The sequence below is a fragment of the Pseudochaenichthys georgianus genome, chromosome 14 (assembly GCF_902827115.2).
Source record: "Pseudochaenichthys georgianus chromosome 14, fPseGeo1.2, whole genome shotgun sequence".
Classification (NCBI taxonomy): Eukaryota; Metazoa; Chordata; class Actinopteri; order Perciformes; family Channichthyidae; genus Pseudochaenichthys; species Pseudochaenichthys georgianus.
In genome coordinates, this window is record NC_047516.1 from 34,740,681 (window position 1) to 34,763,113 (window position 22,433).

At 41.5% G+C, this 22,433-nt stretch overlaps 2 protein-coding genes across 4 annotated transcripts; one reads left to right on the top strand and one right to left on the bottom strand.

Moving 5' to 3' along the window:
- Positions 1-500: 500 nt before the first annotated feature.
- Positions 501-11,418, bottom strand: igsf5a (immunoglobulin superfamily, member 5a). 2 transcript variants are annotated; one of them, XM_071205447.1, is made up of 5 exons: positions 11,234-11,291; positions 10,598-10,722; positions 6,306-6,620; positions 1,496-1,786; positions 501-727 (listed from the first exon to the last, which is right to left on the bottom strand). In XM_071205447.1, exons 2-5 carry the CDS (start codon positions 10,662-10,664, stop codon positions 573-575), a joined length of 828 nt encoding a protein of 275 aa, XP_071061548.1. In that variant the 5' UTR covers positions 10,665-10,722; positions 11,234-11,291; the 3' UTR covers positions 501-572. The 2 variants fall into 2 exon arrangements, with proteins under 2 accessions (XP_071061548.1, XP_071061547.1); XM_071205446.1 differs by lacking the exon at positions 11,234-11,291 and adding an exon at positions 11,292-11,418 and having other exon boundaries at positions 502-727.
- Positions 11,419-18,307: 6,889 nt separating this feature from the next.
- hmgn1b (high mobility group nucleosome binding domain 1b) lies at positions 18,308-21,242 on the top strand. 2 transcript variants are annotated; one of them, XM_034098921.2, is made up of 6 exons: positions 18,308-18,511; positions 19,692-19,709; positions 19,837-19,866; positions 19,950-19,991; positions 20,065-20,172; positions 20,258-21,242. In XM_034098921.2, exons 1-6 carry the CDS (start codon positions 18,494-18,496, stop codon positions 20,303-20,305), a joined length of 264 nt encoding a protein of 87 aa, XP_033954812.1. In that variant the 5' UTR covers positions 18,308-18,493; the 3' UTR covers positions 20,306-21,242. The 2 variants fall into 2 exon arrangements, with proteins under 2 accessions (XP_033954812.1, XP_033954811.1); XM_034098920.2 differs by having other exon boundaries at positions 18,311-18,511; positions 19,947-19,991.
- Positions 21,243-22,433: the final 1,191 nt, after the last annotated feature.

A 22,433-nucleotide genomic window follows, 5' to 3' on the forward strand; every position in this document is an offset into this window, starting at 1 on the left:
TTGGCAGCTGGTTCTGACTGGGTGATGTTTTTCATCTCAGAGACCACACCTTATCTCCCCAAGGCAATTTCCCATCCAATAGGTGTGCTATATAGGTGTGTATAACCCTTTCTCCCGTCTGTTACTCCATCGTTCAGCACAAGAACCAGAGGGGGATTCAATGGAGCCTGAATACCTGCACTGAGCCCCTCACCCTGCACCCTGAGTCTCAACTCTGTGTTTTTCAAGCCTTTCCCTGTTTTTTTGTATTAAACAAAACATTAAGCTTTCCCAATGGTGTGGTTTTAGTTTAGTGAATAAGTGCAAATGCAGTGTTTGTATATAAATCACATATTTTTTTGCTGTTGGTCGTGAAATTGCTCCTGCTTCCTCCGCTCTGTGTCAGTGTGGAAGCCGTACATTCGTACTCCTTTCTCTGAGCGATTGGAGCATCCCCAGGCAGCACAGCAAACCATGGTGGCGACTAGGAGGCAGCACAGCAAACCAGGACAACACGGAGGAAAAGGCACAGACAAACTGCATGATATGCTCTTCAATGTTTATTGAACTCCATGTATTTGCAATGGCTGTTCCTAAAACAACACAATTAACATCGTCATCATCATGATGCTGCTAGTCCTGCTGCAGCTGCTGCTGCTGCTGCAGCTGCTGCTGCAGCTGCTGCTGCTGCTGCTGCTGCTGCTGCTGCTGCTGCTGCTGCTAGTCCTTTGAGAGTCACCTGTCCTTTCTGAAAGCCATAAAGACAACATTAGTCATTTAGATAACTTGTGTCCTCAATTACCAGGGGATTACTGAAACCATGAATTTAAGAAAATGGTAGACATTAATCTAATCTGAATTTTAAAGCATTACTTTCCCCTCCCGCTAAATATATTAAACATTAGAAAGTGATGCTCCTGACTACCATACAAGTTTAAGAAGATAATATTGGTTTTAAAGAATTCAAAGCTATAAATAAACAACAGGCTCTTTAACCAAGGCACTGTTAGCCTAACATGTAAACTAGTTGTTCACACTAATCCTAATATTATCACTTAATATTAGCAAATTCGATTTTATTTTTTAAAACATATTGATGTAAATACATACACATATCGATTTGTTGTATAAATATTGCAAATCAAAACCTTTATTCACTAATAATTACCAAAAATCGTAGTTCTATCTCCTGTTATCAATGCATTCACATTGCCCGCCATGAACTTCCTGGGAACGATCCTCGTCTACATGAACCACGTGACGATAACCGTTTTTGGACTTCCGTTGTCGTAACTCTTCTATTATATAGCTCTGGGTATGCCTAAAAAACACTCTATAGTGTACAATTAGACTTGGTTTTATTGATACACTAGGCAACCAAAAAACGACCTTTTAACTCCATACTCTAGTTTTGAGGAAAACTAACTAAGCAACACAACTATTGGACTTGTCCAACTTCAGAACAGCTGAGAGGAGGCTTTTTTGCAAGACACATTGAGAGTGTGGCGGATCTTACCAACTTCCAAGTAGACGGAGCTGGATTGTGGGCTGGCTAGTGTCTCCACAGTCGCCCGGCACTCTATCTGGGTGTCTCTGACTGCCTGGAACTTCAGGACACTGGTGCAGTTGAAGACATCCCCGTCAGCCATGCTGGTGGTGTTGTACAGGCTGCTGTTCACAGCCTCAGAGTTCCAGGTCCAGCTGACAGTAGGTATGGGGAACCATTTGGACGATACACACTGGAACTCCACCTGCTTGTCCTGCGCCACCGTCACATTACCTCCCATGATGTTCACGGTACCACTCTCTGAGAAATACATGTAATTAATAAATGTACATGGAAATTAAATATTATAATAAAAAAGTATAGAATATACAACACTTACACACACACTTACACACACACGTTTTCTCACACATGTGACATGTTTGAATTGGCATGATGTATGTATGTATGTTTGGTTTTGTTTCAGCCAGTTATGCATTAAATGTTTTTAAATTGTGTAATAGTTTCTGTTGGTATGAAAAATATGTGTTCCTTCTGTTGAGAAATATGGCTGGCTAAAAGAAGTTTAGCGCTAAGCCACCGTGCATTTAGCATTTACTTATCCTTCAAAGACTAATGGACACATTGCAGCTGGAGCAAGATCGATGGATAAAGGACCTCTGACTTTGGACCTGAGAGTTCTTGCTGGTCTCTTTCTTATTAGGATGTTTTTATGAACTAGAGGTGCAAGGACATTTTGAGCCTCATATACAAGTGCTAGAATTTTAAGATCAATCCTTGTTTTAACTTAGAGCCAAGGCAAAGATCTAAGAGCAAGTACTTATACAGTATGAACAAGTTCAGCCGCATTTAGCTGGAGTCACCACAATAGTGAATCAAATATTACAGTTGTAGACTGCTGTGTATTACCCCTGTACAGTCTATGGGATTACCCCTTTTTCACTCAAATAAGCTCCTTTCTTGTTTCATGCTGGGGTTGGTGTTGGTTCGCAGTTGGTTCAATTTGCGAAACACCTCGTTCCAGTTTGCTTTTCCACCAATCAGAGCCCAAAAAGAGCAACATTGTGATGTCTTGTTGCTACATTTCAAGCAAGCCAGCGTAAATATTACACACAATAGTTAAAATGGCAGACTGCCTCGGAGCTGTGAACAATTTGCTCTTATACTTACTAAAACAGATTGAATCACAAGCACGACTTCTCCAACAACTTTATACTCTTTTTCAAAGTGCCGCTAAGTTTGAGAAGAGTCTAATGGTATTTCACTATAAATCAGAGGCAGAGCTTGTGCCTGGATGCTTCCATTGTGGTAATATATTGTCTTATCAGTTTATTGATAAATTGTTACAGGCGGCCTGTGGAACTGCCAGTCAGCTGTTCCTAAGGCTGACTTCATCTCTGGCTACGCCTCCCTACAGTCTCTGGATTTCCTTGCTCTCACTGAGATCTGGATTACTCCATCCAACACATCCACCCCAGCAGCTCTCTCCCCAGCATATTCCTTCTCCCATACACCCAGACCCACTGGCAGAGGAGGGGGCACTGGTCTCCTGCTCTCTCCCAAATGGAGCTTTTCCCTCTTCAAGCTACCTAACTTCACTCCTTCCACCTTTGAATTCCATGCCGTCACAGTAACCCATCCTATACAATTAACCATTGTTGTTCTCTACTGTCCACCAGGCGCCTTGGGGGACTTCTTGGAGGAGTTAGATCATCTCCTCTCACACATCCCTGAAACTGGCCCTCCTGCTGTACTTCTCGGAGACTTCAACCTCCAGACGGGGAAGATAGACGAACTAACATCTCTGTTAACCGCCTTTGCTTTCTCACTGTCTCCATTCCCACCAACTCATAAAGCTGGCAGTGTCCTTGATCTCATATTCTCAAGGAACTGCGCTACTTCTAACCTCTCTGTAAACCCGCTCCACACATCCGATCACTTCTTCATTTCATTCTCTCTACCCCTTTCCAAACATAACAAACTAATCTCTTCTCATCCTGCACCTGTCCGCCGTAACCTCCGTTCCCTCTCCCCCTCTACCTTTATCTCATCGGTGCTCTCAGCCCTCCCTTCCTCTGACTCGTTCCAACTCCTGCCTCCAAACTCTGCTGCAGAAACTCTCTACTCTCTCTTCCTCTCTGGACTCTCTCTGTCCTCTCACATCTCGGCAGGCTCGTCAGTCCCCTCCTGCTCCCTGGCTAAATGACGCACTGCGTGCTAATAGAACCGTCCTTCGGGCAGCAGAGCGGAAACGGTGGAAATCCAAACACCATGACGACCTCTTAACCTATCAGGCTCTCCTCTCCTCTTTCTCTGCTTCGATCTCTCAGGCAAAAAGCACTTTCTTTCAAGAGAAGATCCAATCTTCCTATTCCAATCCCAAAAACTATTTTCAATCTTCTCCACCCTCTTGGACCCTCCCAAAGCCCCTCCCCCCTCCTCACTTCTGTCAAGCGACTTTGTTAACCACTTTGAAGAAAAGGTTGATGATATTCGCTCTTCTTTTTCTGACTCACCTTTACTCACCGCTGGGTCACCAGACCCTCCTTCCACCCGCACACTGACCTCCTTTTCCCCTCTCTCTCCACGTGAGGTTCTTACCCTCATTACCTCTGCCCGCCCCACCACCTGTCCTCTGGACCCTATCCCTTCAAACCTCCTTCAGACTATCGCTCCTGATATTCTATCGTTTCTCACCCATTTCATCAACACTTCTCTAACTTCTGGTCACTTTCCAAATAGTCTTAAGGAGGCAAGAGTAAACCCTCTCCTGAAGAAACCCACTCTCAACCCGTCTGACGTTATAAACTACAGGCCTGTCTCTCTCCTCCCGTTCCTGTCTAAAACACTTGAACGCGCTGTCTTTAAACAACTCTCCTGTTATCTCCATCAGAACAACCTTCTGGATCCGCACCAGTCTGGTTTCAAGGCAGGTCACTCCACAGAAACTGCCCTCATTACTGTCACTGAGGAACTGCACACTGCTAAAGCAGCCTCCCTCTCCTCTGTCATCATCCTGTTGGACCCGTCTGCTGCATTCGACACGGTGAACCATCAGATCCTCCTTCGCACTCTCCAAGAACTTGGAGTTTCAGGCTCTGCACTTTCCCTCATCACCTCATACCTCAAAGACCGTACCTACAGGGTAACTTGGAGAGGGTCCAAGTCCGACCCTTGTCAATTAACTACAGGGGTCCCTCAGGGCTCTGTTCTTGGTCCCCTCCTCTTCTCCCTGTACACAAACTCGCTCGGATCTGTCATTAGCCCGCATGGTTTTTCATACCACTGCTACGCTGACGACACCCAATTAATTCTGTCCTTTCCCCGCTCAGAGACCCAGGTCGTCGCACGCATCTCTGCTTGTCTAGCTGACATCTCTCAGTGGATGTCCGCTCATCACCTCAAGCTCAACCTTGACAAAACTGAGCTGCTTTTCCTTCCGGGAAAAGATTGTCCCTCTCTTGACCTGACAATCAACATCGGCACCTCTGTTGTTTCCCCGACTCAGACTGCAAGGAATCTGGGTGTGACCCTAGATAACAACCTGTCCTTCACTGCAAACATCGCTGCTACAACCCGCTGCTGCAGATACACGCTCTACAGCATCAGGAGGATGCGTCCCCAGCTGACCCAGAAAGCGACGCAGGTTCTGGTCCAGGCTCTCATCATCTCACGCCTAGACTACTGCAACTCCCTCCTGGCTGGTCTACCTGCATGTGCCATCCGACCTGCAGCTCACCCAGAATGCAGCGGCTCGTCTGGTCTTCAACCTTCCTAAATTCTCCCACACCACTCCGCTCCTCCGCTCCCTCCACTGGCTTCCGGTAACTGCTAGAATCCACTTCAAGACACTGGTACTTGTGTACCATGCTGCGAATGGATCTGGCCCTTCCTACATCCAGGACATGATTAAACCGTACACCCCAGCACGTGCACTCCGCTCTGCATCAGCCAAACAGCTCGCTGCACCCTCGCTGCGAGGGGGACCCAAGTTCCCATCAGCAGAAACACGTGGGTTTGCTATCCTGGCTCCAAAATGGTGGAATGAGCTCCCCATTGACATCAGGACAGCAGAAAGCTCACACACCTTCCGGCGCAGACTGAAAACTCATCTCTTTCGACTCCACTACGAGCGATATAATTACTAACAAAGCACTTATATACTAATAAAGGGCTGGCTTATCTAAAGCCAGTTGAGTAGCACTTGAAATGTTTTGGCTCTATGAAACCTGATGTACTTATATGACTCTGTTTTCTTGAAGTTTGTATTTTCTTGGTCGAATGCACATATTGTAAGTCGCTTTGGATAAAAGCGTCAGCTAAATGTAATGTAGTGTACTTTTCACGATGATTTAGCTCCTGATAGTCTTATATGACAACTTGTTTGTGTATTTATTACACCTGATACTTCATCAAAAAAAGGAAATAAACAGCTTAGGCTACTGTAACAGGTTGATATGGGTCTTTTCTAACCGACTTACACCACAATGGTAGCGGATGGGGACGTTTTTCAAAGTATGGTGAATGATAAATAATTGTCATGCATGAATATTCAAAAGCATTCCAATGTTTTCTTCTGATGGAGAAAGGGTATACAAATGTGTTTTATTTAGCCACAGCTGATGTTATATTATAGACTTCTTTCTGCGGACTGATATGACTGCACATCTTCAGTGATGAAATCCCTTCAGCAGAGTATCCTCAGCTAACGAAAAAGAGCAGACCGCTGAATGTCCAAATTGACCAATCAGAATAGAGTATTCAATGGAACCCTGTAATGAACTTATATAACTGCAGCCGGACATCTTAATGGCCCTACCTTGTACGTAGAGCTGTGCCGTCTTTGAGCCGTAGTTCCCCTGCACAGAGCAGGTGACGGCCCCCCCCTCGCTGCGGGTCACGTTCTGGATGGTGAACTCCACACAGCTGGCGTCACCGCTGGAGCAGAATCTGGCAGAGAACTGCTCTGAGATGGAGATGATGTCACCGATGTCAGTGACAGTGGTTACCAAAAAGCCTCCCACACTCCAGGTCATGACTTTCCATGCTCCTTGCACGGTGGCGTTGAATCGCACAGCAGAACCGTGGAGCACTGTGGCATTCAGCGGCTCCAGCTGGAACTGTTCTGACACAGCTGAAAAAAGAGAGGATTGCTTTGAGTCAAATCTATGACAGACCAAATACTGTATCTTTAGTCTATGGCCCAGAGGTCAAGCAGGAATTTTATAAAGACTGGACATATTTGTTCAACTGAACATCGTCATGTGTGTTGTGATGACTGAAGTCTGTCTCCATTGCTGTTGCATTGCATTGATTTGATGATCCTATGTACAATAAATACATTCATGTTAGTTTAACTCAATTATTTATGCCGCCTTTTATTTGTGTAATTGATTAAATTAACAGAATACAAATTCAAGGTTAGATTGGAAGGTTGATTTAAAGGTCACCTATTCTGCAAAATCCACTTTTTCATGTCTTTTATGTAAGGGATAATGTGCAGCGAGGCGCTCATTATGGGGAAAAGAACACCCTTCATGCTGATCAAGCTTCGCGTCGGGCTCCTGAACAGCCTGTCGGTTGTTCTTTTCCCCATAATGACCAAGTCGCTGGACATTATCCCGCTTATTACAAGGGCACATTCTCAACAAAGTAACGATATGACTCCCATTATTAATTGAAATGCTTTTATAGATTTAGAAAATGTTTTTATTGATTAAAAAAATTGTTGATTTAAAATGACATGCATCTGCTAAGACAAATAGTCCGTTGTTACTGTTTGAACCACGTAGCAACGGCAGGAACTGCTTCGATAGCATTTTTGTGGACCTTTTTGATTACAGATTTGAAAACATCGTTGCTTGTTTTAAAAGTAGCACAATTCATGATGTCAAACCTTGGAAAGTATCTAGATATCCCTGCCCTAATGCCAAAGGAACTGCACACCAGAGATGGGGACTCGAGTCTGCGACTCGGACTCGAGTCGCACTTAAGTCGCACACACAGAGACTTCAGACTTGACTTGGACTCGTGACCAAAAGACTTCAGACTCGACTTGGACTCGTGTGTTGGGACTCGTGAACAATCATTGTGTTTTCTATTTTTGGCGTATTAAAGGTGGGGTAGGTACATTTGAGAGAAACCGGCTCGAGATCGCTAGAATTTGAAAATACACAACCGGAGATAATCTGCTAGACTCTAGAGGCTGCTACTTCCTTATAGAGCCCGCCTCCTCCAACACACACGAACGCGCACATGACCAATGAGGGCACGAGATAAGTTTGTGCCCAGGTGGAAGGCTGACAGGCAGGTAGGCCATCCAGTTACTTTAGCCGGGCTCATTACGCAGACGTGCGCGCCTCTGTTACTACCTCGTAGTAACACAATAGCGACCGGCGGCACACCTGCGGCTGTACCGCTTGTAATTCGGTTCAACTACAAAAACTTCGAAAAAACGCCGGCGGCACCAACAAAAAGAGCGCACACTGCAAAGTCTGCAATATCAAAATCAAGGATGCTGGCGCAACAACGTCGAATTTCAGCAGGCACTTGAAAAGTCACCCGGAGAGGTCAGACACATTAACGCATATGGACGGTTAGCAAACATGTTTAGCTCAGCATCAGCTATGTAATGTTAACTTAGCTTGCTGCTAGCTTTGTAACTGAATATTTGAAAAGATTAGTGAATTGCTTGTCACACTTGTTTGAGTTGAGTGGCGTTGACATCCAACTCTTGACATGACATAAAAACGGTCGGTAACGTTAATCATTACCCGCTTTTAAGTACTTTTAACAGTTTCCCTGCGGGGGATTAATAAAGTATTTGCTTACTGATTTCTGATTCTGAAGTGTTTTGCTTATAAGTTGTTTGCATTTAGCTAAAGTGTGATGTTTTTCCTCATATTGCATTGCAATAGCCTGTTTAAAGTCATCATATAACAAACAACTAATCAGTACTGATACTGTATGCTAATAGATATAGGAGTGATAATAACACAGTAAGTGCTTTGAATTTCTTAGATATAGCTGTGCAGTATTCTGAACAGACTGGAGAGCAGCAGACAATAGAAGGCTTATTACAACCAGAAGAGACTTGAGACTTTTATTTTTTTAGAGACTTGAGACTTGACTTGGACTCGTGACCAAAGACTTGAGACTTGACTTGGACTTGCAAAAAAGACTTGTGAACATCTCTGCTGCACACTGAATATATTTGCCGTTTGATGTCTATGTCTGGAGCGTTGCGTAAAAAGGAGGGTTTCTGCCCCGTTACTTCTCCGCTGTTTTCTTGTCTTGTCAGTTTCAAAAGCAAGTTTGCTTTTCGGCCAAACTGTATACAGTTACATCGACCGGACTTCTTGCTGCAGATGTGAGCGTCCTTAACAACGGTCAATAAATCCTTGACAGCGGTCTGTCTGTACTGGATTAACAACGTGTCACGTGTTCTGAATTGACCAATCAGAATCGAGTATTCAACTAAGCCATGTAATAAACATAAATATGTGTCCCCTCTGTGTAAAGAGATTCTGAAAGTTTCCGGAAAAAAGATTCTCTCTCTTTTTGTCCTGCTCCATTTCTATAAAAACCTGTCTGAAAATGAGCTGATCAGATTTTGGCCACTTTGTGATGTCATAACGTTTTTTGGCTTGTATAACCATTAGCCAATCACAAACCAAGGTAACACCCCCCACCTTATCACCTGAATCTCCTCCAAGAGCATTTTTATCTAAAGTAACAGACCCAGAATCAGCATTTTTGTAACAAGGCTGAAATATGAGGCATGGCCTGTTTTGTATATAAATATACATATATCTATATCTGAGACTTTGATGAAAAACAGTTTAAACGACAGGATTATTGCCTTATTGTTAATTTTATAGTTGCTTTTGTTTTTTTGGTTTATACCAAAAATATGCAGTCTCAATAGGCTCTCAACAAAAATGCATTCTGACATTTTGAACACTACATATCCCTATCCTTAAATATGTAATAATTTGATTGAGCCCTCCCCATAAAAAGTTGCCCAAGTTGAATTTCTGTATGCTTCTACAGGTTTTGAGTGCAGCACCTTGCAGGTGCTCACATTCATTGGTTATCCATGCAATGTGAGAAGCAAAAGAGAGAAATATGTCGTAATAGTGTCAGTGATTTAAATCTGTTCAGCAACTCTGTTTGAGCTCGTCCTTCAGGACTAAGGAAGGCTGCATAGTATGGCACATAACACTCTTTGTTCAAAACTGTGCTTAAGTTTGCTCAGAGTAAATACATATCACAAAGGAAAAGTTCTGCAAGTGGACTGATACTCAAACACATCATTAATGTGGGCTCAGATTACACATGCTGACATAGAGTTTAAGAACGTGTCTGCATGTGTTCTTGAATCATTTGTGAGTAAGCAGAATGCCATTTTCTCTGTGTTGACATTTTGATGAGAATTTCTGATTATATTTCAAACAGTCTGGTTTGCTTTAGCTTTCTTTGTTCAAGGCAGTATTAAGGGTAATGATTAGTCACTATTAGAAACCCTCAGCAAACATGTTTGACCTGTTGTGGTGTTCAGAGAGTGCTACTCTGGTGGTCAAGAGCTTTTAAGAATTGTTTGCGATGTCATTCAGAACCAGTACACTGAAAAAACTGAAACATTAACTTGAATGAAATGTATTATGGCAACAGATTTCACAAAACTGTACCAGGTTAGTTGAAAGCAATTATATTAAGTTATAAATAAAAAAAGATTAGGTTCAACTAATTTGTATTGATTTCAACTAACCTAATACAGTGAGGTGAAATATGTTGACATAATACATTTCATTCAAGTCAACGGTTCAGTTCAATTTTCGGACTCATTTCATTCATTCTCATCAGGAGTCGATACAAGAGATTCAAGCAATGGAATCTCCCCACAGGGATCAATGCAGTTTAATAAAGCCCTTCTGTAAGACCGTTGACCTTACATGTCTATTAAAATGCCAGTAGATTGTGCTATTAAATTACTGAATTTTCATAAATCCCATGTGGAAAATAAGCTTTATTTCGGTGGAATATTTAATTGTTGTGATCAATTCTGTCCAGCTCAGGAGATGTGTATAGACTTGAAAAATGAGTTCTGACCTCCGGTTGCAGACAGAAATAAACAGACGAGGAGGAGGTTGGGCTGTGATCTCCAGGAAGCACTCATGTTGTTGTTGTTGTTGTTGTTGTTGTTGTTGTTGTTGTTGTTCCTGAGGTCCAGTGTCCTATAAAATTGAGAAAAAGCTATAAATAATAATGCACATATCATGGTTGGAATGAACTAAACTGAAAACTGGAAGGCAATTCAATGAAAACTTCAGCGGCGAATGCCAGAGAAAGTGACAGAAGGACATGATGATTTTACAACTACATTAATAACTACAAAATAAATATAGATTGGGAAGATAACCTAAAATAAATGGCCTGAACTCAGCCATCATTTCTCTAAATCAGAGCAGAGGCACCAAGAAAATTACAATAATATACTCAATGACCAGCTTGGAGACAATGACTTTCAAAGTTCAACATTATTTGAAAAACTGTGCGAAATCTACAAGTATCCTCTTTCAGGCAAAAATGAGAATCCCTAAATAAAGAATTAGCCAGTTTTATTTCCCATGTTGTTGTAACTCACTCAATACATAACCCGACAGATAACATTGTCGTCACTCATTTATAGTCTTCCATACTTTGCTAGTGTTGGTATTAAAACAATCGTCTCAGTAGATGAATTACCTGCCTTCGTAACAAAATATTCCTCAGAAGTTAAGCATCTTCAGTTAAAACAACTTACCGACGACGAGCTCCCGGTGAGTGTTTGCATCAAAGCGTCATTTCCTGAAACAGCAGGCGAGCAGCAGGACTCCACCCAACTGTAAAGCTCTCACACCGGGAGTAAGGTCCAGCCCTTATCACCTCACCACACCTGCAGTGCCGTGTGTGTGTGTGTGTGTGTGTGTGTGTGTGTGTGTGTGTGTGTGTGTGTGTGTGTGTGTGTGTGTGTGTGTGTGTGTGTGTGTGTGTGTGTGTGTGTGTGTGTGTGTGTGTGTGTGTGTGTGTGTGTGTGTGTGTGTGTGTGTGTGTGTGTGTGTGTGTGTGTGTGTGTGTGTGTGTGTGTGTGTGTGTGGCTGACACCTGCTGGCAGGATGCACTCAACACAGCTTTATTCCATGGTGCATTTAGTCTTAAATCTGATGCAATGTTCACTTTATTCTTCCACATTTTCCAGCTCATTCTGTTCTGTGCTATTATTCTAAAATGATGATAAACAAGTGATTAAGGGTTAGTCATGTTTTACAGTGTCATTAATTAGAAATCCTGAATATTTAGAAAACAAAAGTTCCCAACACCATTTTAGTTAAGAAATGGTCAAAAGGTGTTTGATAAATAATAATAAACTGAAGATGACATTCTCATTGGCAGCTGGTTCTGACTGGGTGATGTTTTTCATCTCAACCACTAGAGGTCACTGTAGGATCATGCTGTGCTTTGTATTTGCGGACATTTTAAAATCACTTTATATTTTCATTGTATTAAATTTTCACTAATCATTCGGTCATGTTTATCATAAGGTGCCAAATGTGTTTTTATTGGACACAAATAGATTCAAATGCAATGCAACTACTTAATACATTAAAAATGATTTCAACATGGCATTAATGGCATGTTTCAATACAAAAACATCCATAATATCTTATTAATACTAATACACCACTTTATGTATTTTAATAATAATGCTTTAAATCGTAATACAATGTAAACTTTTTTTATTTAATTTGTTATGTTTGTATACATATTTGTATTTTATTTGATTCAATTATCTTTGGACATTTTACTTTAAATTCTGATGTTTATATAAATATTATTTATTTTATTTTTATTGCAAACCTATTTGAATGTCTTGTGTTTATCTAAATATTTTAATTCTATTATTTTTGATTTATGTTGTATTTATTTTGTCATGAAACCCAGTTTCCCATGGATACATCTATGTTTCTGATGATTGTTGTACATTTTAAGTATGTAGCAACCAATGTGTTATGTGTTCAGAATTGCATCGTGACTCATACACAATTTATATCACATGATTTGTATGGTTTGAGGTTTCTTACTTGATTAGTTTGCATTTAATATGTTTTAAGTGCAATGCGTGAATAAGAGTAACAATGAGCGCACACTGAAGCTGCAGAACTAGCAGACAGCTGCAGCAGATCTCACATGGCGCTCAGAGAAGATGTCCGCATGTATCTGTCGTGCTCTGTTCCTCAGGAGGGCAGCAGTCGGAGCTGGAATGTCTCCAGACACAGCTGGTATTGTATCGGCAGAAGCGAACAGACAACCATGAAAAACAGGAAGTAGATGGTGGGGGAGGGTCAGCAGCAGCCGTGCCTCTGGTCCCCTGCATAGGGCCCGTGATGGGAGTCATTCAGAGGGCCCCGTCTGCTCCCAGAGCTGCGTGTCAGAGATCATGGGCCATAACTCATCATGGATGCTCGTCTTTGTTCGCCTCCATGGCTTCTGGGGCATCCTTTTATTTCATGTTATTGTTTGCAATCTCAGATTAGTTCCATTGACTTGCCCCCATTCTCTTAGAGGGTAAGGTATGGCCCCACAATGCTACATATTTCACACAACAAAAGGCAAGTCTTCGGAGCATAGTTAATTGTCTTTGTGGGATTTGTTTTGAGAGCTGCTTGTTAATCAATGGTTAAAGCCGACGGAGGGTTATCGTTACTGAGCTTATTAGGCTCACCTCCTCCTTCTCCTACTGTACATGAAATGCCTTTTTCTCTCCTTCGTAGACCACAACACATTCCTTATTTTATTTGTAATAACTGCATGTGACACTTGTGTTTGACTCTTGTACACAACCCCCAACAAATAAAGAGGGAGGTAGCAGGCTATTATCATTAATAGTCTACATATTCTGTATACTTTATTGCAAAACTCAATATTTAATGTTATTTTGGTCTTTTATCTATTTTACATTTATATTTCCTGCATTTTAGTTGCAAGAGAATGCAACTCAAATGCAATTTTCTTTTAATATTTATTCTTGCACTACTTGTATATTGTATGTTGCATTGTTGGAGGAGTCTCGGACGTAAGATGTAATAGCCAAAACTACGCTGTAGCTGTTGTGCAAATGTTAATAACAGCTTTAAATGACATGTACTCCGTTCATTAAAATAAATGCTAGCTTAGTTTCTGTATACATTGGTGTGGTTTACGCTGTGGACTACTCTCTGGTTCTGTAGCCCCCTTACACAAACGGGTGTAATCTGGCTTTACCTGCTGCTCCATATGGGAAGGTTGCATTCACTGCATGGGAGGAATCCGCTTAGCAAGAGAGAAGGATCTATCTGCCTGCAGCAAAAGATACATATTACACCACCTTGACCCATGGTTGCTTCACAGGGTGTAGTAACGACACACAACTTCTCTGTTCATGGTTAGTAAAGTGTGTTTGTGAAGAAGATGCGTGATAAGGTTGCCTTCTGCTAAAGAGGCTTTGGAGGAGGTCACCTTTACCTTCAGCCTGTCACCTTTCCCTGGGGATTATGCCAATGTTATTACAATTCCAACTGAGGTCACGTTGCGTTACAACCGCTCTCTGTGTACATGTTGTCTGTGTTGTCATCAGAGGTGGAAGAAGTACTCAGATATTGTACTGAAGTAAAAGTTGCAGTAACAAAGTGTAGGAATACTCTGCTACAAGAAAAAGTCCTGCAATACAAATGTTATTCAAGTAAAAGTAAAAAAGTATTAGCATCAAGATATACTTAAAGTACCAAAAGTAAAAGTAGTCGTTGTGCAGATTGGTCCATTTCAGAATAATATATCTGATATGTTTTATAATGATTGATCATGAAAGTGTTCTCAAAGCTGGTGAAGGTGCAGCTAGTCTGAAGTACTTTGTATTCTGCAGGGTAGCTGGTGGATTCACTCCAGGAGGAACTAAAGTCTGATTCAACACTTAATTAGATTTCACATCATTCATCCACATCTGTGAAGTAACTAAAGGTATTAAATAAATGTAGTGGATTAAAAGTACACAATTGAAATCTGAACTGTAGTGGGGTAAAAGTACAAAGTAGCAAAACATGAAGTCCTACAAATGTGTACTTAAGTACAGTACTTGAGTAACTCTACTTAGGTACTTAACACCACTATTTGTCATCTCATCTGTGATGGAAGGGCTCCTTACAACTATAAGGCCCTTCATATTTATTATAAATGATGTTGTCCAGTATACCTGGGCCTGGGTGTTTCTTGAAACATTCCATCATGTCTGCTAATTTATTCAAGTCATGTTAAGTTAGTTAGTTAATTAGGTTCATGTTATTTGTTTCATGTTTAGTTCAAAGCCCAGGTTAGATTTATGTTTAAACAAGTCTCTTTGTTCCCTTGTCTAGTCCTGTCATTGCATGCACTTCCTGTTTTAGTTTGGTACTCTTCTCTCTCGTTTCAGAGCTCACCTGCCCTCGTGTGTCTTCCTCCCTGTGTGACTGTCAGCCCCTCCAATGATTGTTGCCACCTGTGTCCCATTACCTCTTGTTTATATAGTCCTCGTCTCCCTTTGTCCTGTGCCAGTTTGTCTTGTGCCTTGAAGAGAGCCAGCTTTTCACACCAAGAGACTTTTGTAGTTAGTACTCATAGTCAAGTTTATTTAGTTCCAGTGTTTCCCCTACCATTGTCTTGGAGGGGCGCTGCGCCCCGCCAATGGAGCCCCGCGCCCCCCCTGAAAGTCAAGGTGTATAATAATATTTTTTTATATATATCACCAAATTGCAACTAATTTATATCTACTGTCACTTTTCACATTGAACATGTGCTCTTTTATTAAATAAACTAAACACTTTCATTTTAAAGGGGACCTATCATGCAAAATGCACTTTTGTACGTCTTTTATACATGAATATGTGTCCCCGGTGAGTCAGGGAACTCACCAAGTGTCAGAAAACACAACCCTCTCTCTTTTCCTCCGTACCCAAATCTCTAAAAACGGGGCTGCAACAGATCTGATTTGAAATATCTCTGACGTCAGAAACAAGGAGCTCCGCCTATATGGGCAACTCTCCACCTATCAGGGGAATGAGAGGTTGCGTGGCATGGTAACAGCATGGTAACAGCATGGTAACATGACGCTCGTGCCTCACCCCCCTCCTTTGCAGGGGGGCGTGGTCAGCTGTAGCTCATTTGCCACAGAATCAGCCCTTGCAAAAACAGGGCTGGAATAGAGCAAATAGAGCGAAATGAGGCATGGCTAAAATGCATGATCTGTTTGGTATTTTGAAAAAAAACTTCACAGACATGTTTTACATAGGTATGGCCCTACTATATATTATTCAAATATAGCATGATAGGTCCACTTTAAATTGTGAGTTTAGCCTTGACCCTAAGAAACACTGATGCATTAATCAATAACAATAGTCCACAGCTCCTCTCTCTGCTCCAGAGGATTTAAACACGGAAACGGACCCCTAAAACGATAACGGGTCCCAAAGTGAATAGATCTGCGGACGGGACGCTCTGGGGAGCCAAACAGCTCCGTGTGTACGTCCTATACGATCATTTTCCTGATAACGATGAAGCCATAGCCCCGCCTCTCCCCACCTCTGCTGCTCACTGCTGTAGCATGGTCAGTAGCTACTGCTACAGCTACTGACCATGCTACAGATGTTAGTGCAACATCTACAGCTCCTCTACCACAACCATCAGCAACAAGTGGACATGGAGAACTACATGAACGACATGTTGCTAAATCCACCGCGGAGAATAAACTGAAGGGCAACCATGGCAACCATGCTTGGGGGTCTTCTTCGCTGCTTTTGGTGTATTTTGTGGCGTAAGTACAGCGCCACTTACAGGCCCGGCATATGTACTACAGCGTCTCCAGTGCTTTCGAGCGGTCTCGTGTGAACGGAAGACTTTTTTGATATCGTATTCGGTTTGTATGCGTTTCGTATGCGTTTCCGTGTAAATGGGTTCTTGTACTTTAACGATGATCATGAGCAAACTGTTAAATGTTAGCAAAGCTGGTTGTTCCCCACCCTGGCCTTTTACCATCAACAATCCCAGTGAGATGAAGTAAACTCCTGGTGTCATTACCGTAAGAATATTGGCAGGCATCAGCATGTGAGTGACATTTCACATACATGTGTGATAAGGTTGGAAGGATTCTCCAAACCAAATTATATTTGGTGTGTTTGCAAACTGCTGCTGAATGCAATACCTGCAGGAAGTGGCGTTCCACTGTGAGCCGGGTCTGTTTGATGTTCACACCAGGTGGAAGAGTTTGAACGTCCCAGTGGAAGCAAAGCACCTCAAAGGGTTATTAATCCCTCTGGGGATAATTCAATAAAAGAAGAATTTAAGCCTGAGTGGAATATCACTGAATGAAAGTCCCTGTAAATAAATGGCCATCACCTTACTTTATCCACCAATTAGTGACAGTGGCTGTTACTAAATATGTTTTAATATTTTGCTTGTGAGAAAAAACCAATTTGATCACAACTGAGTATGTCTAGGAATACCTTTCTAAAAGACGAAAAAGAAGAATGCCCTTGTGAAAATAAAATGTAACTTATAGCATTCTCTAGTGAAACAACATCAACATGCAGCAGTACATCTGCCCATGTTTCAATGTTGTTTGGGTTAGGCCTGATTTGTAATCCAAATAGATTATTGTGTCAAAGTTAATCTTATAGTGATGAATTTCCTGCTTAAACAGGAAGTAGGAATCTCCTAAATGCAGGGAGGGATCATTAAAAAGTCGACTCTCTAAAGGAGCAAAGCAAATACATTTTTTATGATTTTTACTTGACTATTTAACCTGTGTTATTTTTGTTGGTTGGAATTATTATTAAATAATAAGTATATAAGTATATAAGGCACACATTTTGTGCCTTTTATACTACAAAGCATCATTAATTAAATCATACTAGCATGCCAAACATTTTAATATTGGCACTTATGGAAATTGTATATTGTTGATTCTTTTTTTCCAAATACAGCTCTTTGCTCGAGTTAATTCTGGGATAAAATGAAAGAAAGCCTCTTATACAAAAACATATTTTTCCTCAGGACCAGCCAAATGAAAAATAAAAGCTTTACATAAATTATTGATAAAAGTATGCGCCTCAATAGGTCATTATCTTGTACACAGGATAAAGGGTATGGAATGGCAGTCATTGATATCATATGTGTATTTCAAGTATTGTCTGTTTTCTGGGCAGGACAACAATATTAGGACAGTGGTCAGGGATGGAGGGAAGTGGGAAGAAGCACTGTGAGTATGCTAGAAGCGGTAGCCATGTCTGAAATTTGGATAGCACACTGGACGGTGACACACAGGAGCCAACACAAGCCAGGAGCTGTAGCCTATCCCCCATGGATGTATAAGCTATCCCCACGTATCTTGTCGCCATTTTCCTACGCCAAAATACAAAAGACCTGCCTGGGGGGGATACACAGTTATCTCTCAATGTCCTGCCAATGAACACATTGTCTTATATGACTCGCATTAAATGCGTTAACGTGATGCTATGAGAGCCAATCGTTGAACATTTACATGTTTTGGGAAACACGTATCTGTGCGCGAGGGGAAGACACATTCAATGACAGTTCTCCTTCTTACGGCAGATGGTAGCTCTCCATGTTTGTTGACTGACGTGTCACGCACCCAAGCAGGTAGGAGCACACATTTGAAATCTTGTTGCTGACCATTGTCTTGTCCAATCACCGGGCAGCGGAGGCGGGGTATATCACCGTCAATCATGCAGGAACTATAACGGTTTGAATAGGGAGGGAGGGGGAGAATCCAATCCGGTTTGAGCTAGTTCTTCTTCCAATGGAACATTAACGTCTCGCTGCGCTGTATTAGACTGTACTGGTACAGCTTTATCCACAATATAGCCTGCAACTGTATTTTCAGCTGTATTGACTTACATTTAGTCGTTTTTCTTTCTTAAAATCACCACACGCAAACCAACCATGCCTAAAAGGAGCAGAGTGAGTAGACCGACATCTTTCATGCATTCAGTAATACTGCATTTATTACCCCCGGCTGCAGTTTGTCAAATGGGCTCGATAGCTTGCAGACACAGTTGTTAAAATGTAGCTACAAATGTCCGTGTTGTTTTCCGCGTGAGCGTAAACAATGTTGCAGCTTGCAGCTGGACTTGTTCTGTTTTGATGTTACAAGCCGGGTTGTGTCTATTATCGCTCGTGCAGTGATTATCTTTGTGCAAGAGCTTTTCCGTGTGTCGGGGTTTCCCGCACAATGGTCTCTGCACAGTTGCAACATTTTATAAATACATTGAGCTTGTTGCAGTGTAGGTTTCTCTGTCGATAGACGGCTTTCTGTAGAGAAAGTTGGCGGCATATTGATTGTTTCCTATGGGGGTCGTCACGCTGGATATACTCAAGTTCCCATGAAAGCGGATTGAATGTTCTTCGCTGGGCTTTAATGGTAGCTTACTATGTTTGTGTGTTCACTAATACTTGTTTACGGAACATAACACAACTTTAATATAATTTGACCAGTATAGAATGTTTTCCTTCAATAAAAATAGCGTAATGTTGCATATTGAAAGACGTTCGTCGTGTTTTCACGGTGTATGGTCGGTTATGCAATGGCGAGCCTCCGTCAGCACAGCGCTGCTCCTGTTGCTGGGCTTCCAGTAGATTCTGCACAGCGACTCTGTTCAAATCCATGGCGGGAACGCTCTCTAACACGGTATTCTGCAAATCCCATTTATTACCTATGAATGGATGAGGAGGCGGAGTCACCCATCCCCCATTGGACTTTTACAGTAGACGGGAGCTGGGGGAGCTCGCGCACATGACGCTGTGTTATTGTTACAATGCTATACGGTGTATTTATTTATTATTGTGCAGACAGATGCATGTTGCTTAGTAATCATGCTAATGGATGTTAATGTGCGGATTAGGAAGTGATGTTGTGTTCTGGATTGTAGGCCATATCGCAGCCAATCACAATGCTCGGTGATAACTCTATTTAATAATTTATGAGGCTTGATGAGCATTCATAGGCCAATCTTTTGTCTGGAAACGCCCACTCCGTGTTACATAACTAATACTTAAAGCCCACTCCCCGGCAACACTTGTACTCACCAGAGCCACATTCAGATGCAAACTTTAACCACATTTTCTTTATTTTTTCTTACAGACAGGAGGAGACTCAGCGGTAAGAACATTTTATATCATACTGTATTTGTGTTTTAGTTGTTGTCTGTGCTCCCACCAGGGGTCAGTAACAACCCATCAGTGGTGGGTATAAGCTGACATGTTTATTCTGTTCACTGTTTCTGCAGCCCAAGAGGAGATCTCTCAGGTTGAAAGATGTAAGTACTGACTCTCACACTCAGTATGCATGCTGTTAAAGTCTGTTCTCAGAACTGACCATCATTTGTTTGGGTCCCAGCAGACACCTGAACCGGCAAAGGCAGAGGCTAAACCTAAGCCAAAGGTGAGAACTTTTTTCATTACTTCTTATTAGACTCTCAATTGTTGACTAATGATGTTAATATTTCTGTTTGCAGAAGGCACCTGCTAAAACTAAGAAAGCCAAGGAGGTGGAGAAGGCCAAGCCTGAGGAGAAAGCACCAGAGGCCCCCGCTGAGAACGGAGAAGCCAAAGCTGAGGAGGAGGTAATGTTTATGTGAATATATAAACATGCAAAATAAAGCCCATATTCTTGGTGATTAAACTTTGACCCTCAACTTTGTCTTGCAGGCACCGGCTACAGACGCAGCTGAACAAAAAGATGAGGCAGCAGAATAGCATCTCTCCAAACACATCTTTTACCAGTGCTCCCTGTACCTCTTTTCTTGTACAATTCAGGGGATATTTTTATCAACTATTTTCTAAATACAGGTTTTTTAGTAGTTTGATTGTAGAGAACACTTTTTTTTAATGAAAGAAAAAAGTCAATTTGGAGACGGGAATTTCGTCACATCCCACAATTTTGCATCGCCATACAAATTGCGGTCATTGTTGTTACTGTCAGTGGATCTCATTTCAGTTTTAAATGTGAAGCAGGGGAGGGTGCAGGTCGGGTGTCAAGTTCGTCAAAACGCGAGCACGACGTTAAGGAGCTGGGGCAACAACGGGAAGAGATTACATTCCATATGCTTTATAAGGGACTGTATGTCATCTGTGCTGGGGGTGGACAAAGTCACAGGGAAACTCATTGTTTTATAGTTTCTAATGAAGAACAGTGTTTTAGAATGTTTGTACGCTTTGTTCCTATGTTAACTCTTGTACTCATGCCGTTTTCTTAATAAATTTGATCAATAAAGCTAAAATCCCTAGTACTGGAGCTCTCCTTATCAGACGTGCATCGCGTGTGTTGGTTGTGTCTGTTCTGTGATAGCATCGCAATAAATTTGTATAGCTGCTGTGAAAAGGGTTTTCAATCTTTCTATACGCAGTGTGTAACGATACATTGTAGGGATGGTAAAAATGGAATTTGTTTTCATAGCCACGTTTATGCGGTGTGTAACCATACAGAGCAAACTGGAGACTGGCTTCCTTAAGGCCGACAGAAAAACTGTACATTTATTTGAGATGTCAAATGCATACCAGCAGTAGCAATATTCATGTGGGTTTTAGATAGTGTGCTGTTTCTTTTGATGTGTTTATAGATGTACCTGTGTATTGATTGTTATCAACAAACCAATAAAACTTGGTTGGTAGTTGTTACACTTCCTTCTGAAAAGTTGCTTATTTATTAACGTTGCTGATAAAACACTGAAGGTTTCTCATTGTTCAAAAAGCATTAAATGGAAGTAAAACATTATGCCTATAAGGCTTTGTTCAAAAACACTAGAATGCATGTCATTCACCGTAGGATTCAGCACAAATAATGTGATATAAGTGGAAAGTCACTAAATAATCACAGTTCTAGTGTACGTTTGGGAAAGGGACCTGACTGGAGGTCATAGAACATCTCATTTATTGGCAAATAAAGAGTCATCTTAATTAAAAAACGTTCAATTGGATAGGACACGTTCAAAGATCAGGTTCACTTGATTAGAAGGCTAAGAAAAGATATACAAAAGCATAACAGTCAAAGTATGATTTTGAAAAAGCTGCTATAAAATCAATTAAAAAAATATCCCTTTCACTTTTTAAACAATAGTTTACAAACTTTCGAAGAAAAAGGCAAATGACAGAATATTTTCAGCACCATGGACAGCTTCCCTTGGGGCCGCTGCTTTACCCAAACTCTGATCATGACTTCATTACATTGAGAGAAATAAACATTCTTGTGCATCTTTCGTATCTCTGATGCAATAAAATAAGTGTTTCTGTTCTTCCTGACGAAGCGTTCACATGCAGTGCGTATTCTCACAGACCTCCAGCACATCGTATTAAACTACCTAGTGACATGGCTACATTCCAACTGACTTTATCTCCAGCTAATGACGAAGCCATAAGAAGACCCTTCCCTGTTTGCAAGTTAGAAATGAAAGCTACTTTACATGTGTACGATACCGTGATGTACTGTGCAGGTCCCTCCATTCAGGAGGCTGGTGTTAAATTACAGGCTGTTTTTAACGTTATTCAGACTCAGCTCTCTGAACTAAAGCTTCTTTTAAATGTTGAGAAAACCAAGGTAATGCTCTTTTCTAAAGCTAAGAAGACACCAGAGCCTGTTTTAGATATTGTAACTACGCAAGGAACAACACTTTAAGTTGTTGCCTGTTACAATTACCTTGGTATCTGGCTTGATGATTGTCTCACTTTTAAACTTCAGGTCAATAACCTGCTTAAAAAGCTGAGGGTTAGGCTAGGTTTCTTTTTCAGAAACAAGTCCTGTTTCTCGCTTGAGGCCAGGAAAAGGCTCTGTGACCTTTTTATATACAAAGCCATGTTAGGGAAACTTCCATCTTACATCTGCTCCCTG